Source organism: Notechis scutatus, unplaced genomic scaffold (assembly GCF_049901735.1).
Source record: "Notechis scutatus isolate UNSWTSFEM ecotype Mainland unplaced genomic scaffold, rNotScu1.2 NSCUSCF49, whole genome shotgun sequence".
Lineage (NCBI taxonomy): Eukaryota > Metazoa > Chordata > Lepidosauria > Squamata > Elapidae > Notechis > Notechis scutatus.
Genome location: NW_028263159.1, coordinates 166653 through 173709, shown reverse-complemented (window position 1 = coordinate 173709; position 7057 = coordinate 166653). Strand labels below are relative to the sequence as shown.

Below are 7057 nucleotides of genomic sequence, written 5' to 3'. Positions count from 1 at the left end.
TCTCTTTATTTATATTTGTATCCCTTTCATTCTACCACACAACACACAGACACACACACACACACACACACACACACACACACACCTCTGTTCTTACCTTCTGATCCCGGGCTTGCTTTTTGCTAGTCATCTTGTACAACTTATGTACTTTCTTGGTGTTAAATTCAGTAAACTTGGAGGCAAATACCCATAGAAAGTAGGTGAACAGCTATTTTAATTTTCTCTTTTTAGGAGCTGGGCCAGAAGCCCAGACTTTTCATGCCAGAGGAAAGAGATGCTCCAAAGAAGCAGTGTTGGAGAGATGCTTTCTTCTGGGGCCCAAAAGTTCCCTCTTACACAAAAATGTCTTACTTCAAACTTGAGTGATGAAGACTCCCAAGATAAAGTCTGCAGAGTTTGATGCAAGCATGGCATGACCAGTCTGCTACTTTTCTTGACTACTGCAAATGCCGGTATTGTGGTTTTCTAGGGGTTTGGACTAAAATGTGGAATTTGTTTTTAACACTCATATTTAACAACATATTTCATTACAAAGGGGAATTCAACAATTGGAGATGGCATCTCATTTGAGGCATTGCAGCAGGTATTCAAGGGGAGTTGAACTGTTTGCTTGTGGCTATGTAGAGATTCTAGGCGATTCCTCTTTTAACTCCATCCCCAGGTTCTGCCTCTTCTTCCCCTAGACCTCCAAACTCAAAAAGACTCCTGACTCACAAATCTGACTGCAACATCTGGACAAGAGAGAGGGAGGGAGGGAGAGAGAGGGAGGGAGAGAGAGGGAGAGAGAAAGAGGGAGAGGGAGAGAGGGAGATTGCAGAATTGGTGGGCAGGCAAATCACCATCTCCATTCTTCAAGAACTTCCTGTTCAGGGTGGATTTTCAAACATTCAGCCATGTGGTCTCCTACCTTGAGCAGGCAACTCTGACTTTGCTCCAGCTGCTCTTCCTCTCTAATGGCTTTTTTTTCTGGCTCATCCAGATGCTTCAGGGACTTCTTCACTGGGCTCATCAGCTCTTTGCACTTGGGAGACAGAAAAAGCAAAGCTCCATGTGAGTCGCACATCAGAAGGAAGGCGAGGAAAGGGAGACCCCGATTGAGGCAAACTTTTGAGGCTAGGGGCCCATTTGAATCTGGGGGAGGGGATTTGCTGTGGGCACCCTCTCAAAATGGCAGCCAGAGGAGTCTTCCCCATTCCCAAGACAAGTCACCAGGCTACAGAGAGGACAACGTTGGATTGGGAGGTTCCACTCTTGCAAAGCAGACTCTCTCTTTTCATCCCATTCTCAGAAGATCTACAATTCTCCTGTGTTAGACGTAAACTGGTTGCAGGAAAAGTCCTTTTCCGTTGAGATGAACCTGCCATGGACCGTGTTTGGCTTTCCAGCATGTCAGCCACCTTAACTGAGAAGGGGAAGAAAGCGAGAGGGTGAAGGAACCTGAGGTGTATCCAGAGAAACACCTGGAGCCACACGGTCTCCAGCCCCAGTTTGCTGGGCAAGTACAAGCAAGTGAAAGTGATCCAGAGTTCAGGATGGGATTTAACACTCGTCTGGGGAGGCCCAAAAATCTTGGAGACGGTGCGAGAGGTTCCCCACCTTTCTTGAGGTGAATTCATTCAGGTGGAGGAAGGGAGCTTTTGTTTCGATCCAGAGGGACCGATCGTTTCATGAAAGAGGCAGCCCTCGACTTACAACCATGAGAAGCTACAGCGGCACTGAACCAAGTGACTTATGACCCTTATGGCCGTGCAGCATCCTCCTGCCACTAAGAGATGGCAGGGGTGTTTGAGGTGCTGGCCCCACAGGCTCACCCTATTAACTGTTGCACTACTCCGAAACCGGTGCCTCGAATACGGCAACACATTGGGAAATTAGAGCAAAGCCGCCGCGACCACATTCAAGGCACTGGCTCTGGAATGGTGCAACAGTCAATGGGGTGAGCCTGCAGGGCCGGTACCTTGAACGCCCCCCTGCTGTCTCTTAGTGCCCCTCTGACAGCCCCCTTGGGGACGCTAAGAGGTGGCAGGGGGCATTCGAGGCACCGGCACCACAGGCTCACCCCATTGGGAAGAGAGAGTTTAAAAGAGATGCAAGCTGAGTGTGGTGTCTGCGGGGAGCAAACGTGAGTTTATCTTGTGTTGACTTGGCTTATCTGTGTTCCTGGCGTCTTCCCAACCGTGTTGAGTTATTGCCATGGCTTCAAGTCTGGAATTCCTTCTCCTGCCCTGCCGAACTGATGACCTCCTCTTGTCTTGATTGGACTTCTAGTTACAGTGTTTGTTGACCACGTTTTGGTCTTGATTCTCTGCAGCCCAAGGCTGTTCCTGGGAGAGTTTTCCTCCAGCCCAGAAGGTAACCACGACATTGGGGGCAAAGTTGGAGCTAATAAAGGGACTCCTACTGATTATCTGACTGGGTTGCCTTTGGGCCACGCCCCTTTGGGTCATCACAGTTAAAAGGTGCAGGTGTTAATGCAGCCACTGGGGAAGAGACCGGATTCAGTGGGTCGTGTGGATCTCACAAGAGTCAGTCGGGTGGGGTGGTAGTTGAATCCCAGGGGGCCCTGAGTTCCAGTCCTGCCTGGGGTGCCAAGCCAGCTAGGAGGCTCTGGACCAGCCGCTCTCTTGGAGCCCTGGGAAAGAGGCATTGGCAACCGGTTCTGAGCAGCTTCCCCTGGGGGCTTCCAGGCAACCTTCCCGCCCAGCTGGGCGAGGCTGAGGGGCCTCTCTGGGCCTGGCTTCTTCCTCGCTGGTCAAGCGGCCTCCAACGGGCTGGATTCAAAGAGGATTGGTCAGGGGGCTGTGCTGTGAGGAGGGGGCACACAGGGGTCCTGCAGTGCCAGGGGGTCTTCAGGGGGTCTGCCCCCTCCCTAGTGAGGGCAGGGAGGGAGGGGGGCCTGGGGGAGAGGTTGTTTCACTTCTGATGGCCATAAGAAACCAGGGTTCCTGCATTCGGCAAGGTAGCCAATGACTGAGGGTCTCTTCAGTGGTCTTTGTTCCCCAAAATGGAGGCAGGACGTGGAGAGGGGCTGGTCGGCATCCGAGTTTTTCAAACTTGAGGAGGAATGGACTTCAACCCCCAGAGTTCCCCTCCCAACAGTGCATGGACTTCCTCATGCTGGGCAGGGAATTCTGGGAATTAAAGTCCCTTCATCTTCAACTTCCAACTTTGGAAAATGCTGGTCTCCCTTCTTCCCTTTTGTGAGGGGTTAAAGCCCTGCACCAAGACTTGGCTAACTCACAATCTATTCCTCTTCCCACCCCAACATAAGCCGCCTTCCACCAAAGCCCCCCCCCAATTGCAGGCTGCCCTCTGCAGGGACCCCCTTCTTAGGGCGGCTCCTCCCTGCCAGACCCTCTTGCAGCGGCGGGGGGGGCGGGTTGAAGCCTTCGCCCTTCCCATCAGGCTGGGCGTGGAGAGAAGCAGAGGCGGGCAAGAGGCAGGGGTGGCGTTGAGGCTTGACGGGATCAGGGAGTGGATGATGGGCCGCAAAGGAGCGTCTCGGGGCTCGAGGAAGGGCCAACGCCGAGGGAGACCGGGTGGTTCATGTGTTCTGTAGTCCACGTCATCTATGCCTGACTGATCGAGGCGCAGCGCAAGGGTTAAGGCCAGAGAGCTGCGAGGTCCTAGAGCGGAAAGGAATGCCTACTTCGGCCTTCCTTGGAAAAGAGCCTCACGGTGGAATCGCCTCCCTCCAGCTGCTACGGGCAACGTCGCTCGCGCATGCACTCTTCTTCCTCTGAAACTGCTGCTCCTGGCTTTCTGCGTCCGGACGCTGCGTAGGCTTCCCGGGCGGGAAGGAGGGGGGCCTCTCTGCGGGGGTGTCTCGCATGGGAATCGGCTCTGCTCTGCCCCCCTGCGGGAGGCGGGGCCAGGATTGGGCTCCTCCCCTTTCCCGCCTTTGAACTGGTCGGTGGGGACCCTGGAGCGATGGTGGGACTTTGTGCGCAGGCAGGGTGGGGTGTTTTTTTGGGGGTCCCAGAGGCTGCTGGGGGGAACCAAAGGGCCTTCGGGGTTCCCCTTGGGCGGGGGAGGAGGAGCGTGGAAGGCGGTGGAAAAGGGCCTGGGTGCCCTCCCCGTGGGAAAGGAGCGGCTGATTTTCCCACGCCTGGCAAGATTCCACCCTGGGGGGGAGGGGAGAAATCCTGGGATGTATAGAATATATACTGTCTGTATAGACTCTATAGGATGGGTAGAATGTCTATTGGAGGTTGGACTTCTCTCTCTCTCTCTCTCTCTCTCACACACACACACACACACACACTTGTGACTGTATGATTTTAACTTCGTTGCTTGTATCCTAATGATTTTTTGACTGTTTCCTAAGTATGATTTGATTGCTTATTGTTTCCTATGACTATCATTAAGTGTTGTACCTGATGATTCTTGATGAATGTATCTTTTCTTTTATGGACACTGAGAGCATTTGCACCAAGACAGATTCCTTGTGTGTCCAATCACACTTGGCCAATGAAGCATTCATACACACACACTCACCCACACTCACACCCTTACCACAAATTGAGCAGTCCAACTTTAATGCTAACCAACCTAGCTGGGCTGCCCAGCGGCCTCCCTCTTCTGCCTCTGCAGGGACCCCAAAGGTGGTTTGCCCAGCCATCGCCCCAATGGGAAGAGGGGGAAAGGAGTTGCCCAACCACAGCCAGGACCCCCAACCCTCCTGGGCATAAAGCGGGGACTTGTGGGGGGAGGAGAAACTTTCAGCCCTTGAATTGTAAGGAAGCAGAGATGGAAAAGGGGCTTCTTGGGGGCTCCATTTGCCCTTCTTTTCCCCAGGGGAGCAAACTTTGCTGGGAAGGGATCCAGGCAGCCCTGATCTTTAAGGAGGAGAGAAGTTCAAAGTTCTCAAATTGTTCAGTGAAACTTTTTGCCTGAAGCCAAGTTCTCCAGCAGGGAAAGTTTCCATCCGGGGCCTCGGGGTCAGGGGGGAAGAGAGAAGCTGCCACAGACTCCCTGTCTCTGCCCAGAGTCTCCCGGGAGGATTCGGCCACAGAGCAGAGCCGAAACTTTGATCATAATTCTCCCTCTCAGGAGGGATCCCTGGATAAGTCAGCTGGTTCTTGCACTCAGAGTTTGTTGGGCCTTTCTCTGCAGGGAAATGAAAGGGAAATAATCCCTACGTGGTTCATAATGACAGGGGCAGAGATCAAATTAAATCCGTCATCTGGAATGGAGAGGTTTGGGAGCTTCATTCTTGAAATTGGCCCCAGAGGGAATACACGGCACCTGTGGATGAACACAAAAAAAAGTGTGACATTTGTTGGCATCGTGGTTAAAGAGACAATCCCGGGAGACAGTTAATGTCTGAGCATGTCACAGGTGTGAAATGGAAGCAACATTTTCTTTATTTTGAAAACAGATGCTCAGTGACACCTTCACAAAGGGGTTGATGTAATAGTGTGGCCAGATTCCAAGAATAACATGAGCTTTAATGAAAAACTAGTTATCAGAACTTTGCATAGTTGAAAAAAATCACACCCCAAAACAAACACATGCACAGAGAGGGAGAAGTCAGAGACAACCAAGTGAAAAGAGATGGAGAAATCAAGGCAGCCTCTCACCCCATGTGGGGAAGGGAGGGAGGGAAGGGGAGCTCAGGAGCTTCGTGTTGCAGATGGAAAACAGACATGCAAAATCCTCTTTCAACCTCCTTCTTTGAGACCTGGGGATGCAGAAACCCATATCCCATGTTCCCCTGCCTCCCTTTCTTTTGTTTTAATAATTTTTTTATTTTTATATTTAAAAAAAAACATCTCTTAGTGAAGAGCGTGGTTCCAGGTTCTTACATTTCAATACAAAATGACCATAGTTACATATTCATCTTTCGTGTTCAATTTCATCTCGTATTATTACTTATTCCATTTTCCTTTAAATATTCTCAAATATTCTTATATACATTACACTTATCCAATTCCAATTCATATCATAACTTATTTCATTTTTCTTTAAATATTCTCATATCTTGTTTTACAGTATTATCTAAGGTTCTTATTTCATTTCTATATTCAGTACATATATTTACTTTTATCTGTCACATTTGCAATTTCATCACATACTATAATTCCATTCATTGTTCAATAGGTTCCATCCTAATTCTAATAATCCAGGTGTCCCCTTTAATTGTCAATTCGAGCTTGCCACCCTTTTGCCTTATACACTCCCCCAATTTAATCCCTTTAAATCATTATAAAGTTTTACCATAGTATAGTCATTTTTTAATTATCACATTCTACATTAATAACAATCTAACTACTACATATCACACATGTATTTATGTATGTGTGTGTTTGTGTGTGTGTGTGTCAGATTCCGTATGGTATTTTTTTTCTCAATTACATTCTAAATCATCTATTTCAAAAATATTTATTCAGTTTTAGAAACTGATAATAGTCTTTCCATTACAGTTCTCATCTCATTTTAACTTTATTCACTGCTTTATTAAATATAAATTAATATTCTTAACAGTAAATTCCCATTTCCATATCTATTTCAATTAAATCTATGTCTGGTTTAACAATAATCCTTAAAAGAAAAATATCAGTTCCATTCTTTTCCATTTTTAAATCTATGTTCTTATATATTGCGACACGTTACCTTGCAGAATCCCCCTTCCTGTTGTTCTTCTACCCATTGTCTCTCATTCTCCTGACTGTATAATTTTTTTTCATTGTTGTTTGCTTTCTACTTCCCATCATTTTCTGGTCCTTTCTCTTAATTCCCCTTTTCTCCTTTATAATTTCTCTCCATTTCTTATTCCAATTATTTATTTTATCCCCCTCCCTCTCTTGATTTCTCCTCTGTAATTCCCTCTTCTGCTGTTTCTTTTTCCTTTGTTTAATTTTCCAAACAATTCCCCCTTTAATTATCACATCAAACCTCACATTTTTAACTTTAATTTTTTTTTTTTAATGTTGTTCCACTTGTTCTTTAGGGCTGGTTTCCTCTTTATTTCACTCCTCCCCCTCGGTTTCTCTTTGTTCTTCTTTAATCTGCATTACCATTTCTAATTTTTGTAGTATAATGCTGTACATTTCCA

General features: G+C 47.8%; 2 protein-coding genes across 39 annotated transcripts in view; one reads left to right on the top strand and one right to left on the bottom strand.

Moving 5' to 3' along the window:
• Nucleotides 1–205: 205 nt before the first annotated feature.
• The window catches only part of LOC148128491 (vomeronasal type-2 receptor 26-like), a 159016-nt gene continuing 152164 nt past the window's right edge, over nucleotides 206–7057 (bottom strand). For 27 of the 28 annotated variants that reach the window (XM_087948929.1, XM_087948938.1, XM_087948930.1 and 24 more), the window contains one exon: nucleotides 206–1021. In XM_087948929.1, the coding sequence (XP_087805055.1) occupies nucleotides 972–1021 (50 nt within the window). In that variant the 3' untranslated portion in view covers nucleotides 206–971. The remainder of the gene's footprint in view (nucleotides 1022–7057) is intronic. The other variant, XR_015746357.1, reaches the window with a different exon arrangement.
• LOC148128490 (vomeronasal type-2 receptor 26-like) overlaps nucleotides 5176–7057 on the top strand; it is a 154260-nt gene continuing 152378 nt past the window's right edge. For 4 of the 11 annotated variants that reach the window (XR_015746364.1, XR_015746361.1, XR_015746362.1 and 1 more), the window contains exon 1: nucleotides 5326–5340. Coding sequence is in view for 1 of the 11 variants with exons in the window: in XM_087948958.1 (XP_087805084.1) it covers nucleotides 5322–5340 (19 nt within the window). In the remaining 10 variants the exon portion in view is untranslated. Of the gene's footprint in view, nucleotides 5341–7057 lie in introns of all 11 variants that reach the window. The other 7 variants (XM_087948958.1, XM_087948960.1, XM_087948956.1 and 4 more) reach the window with 6 other exon arrangements.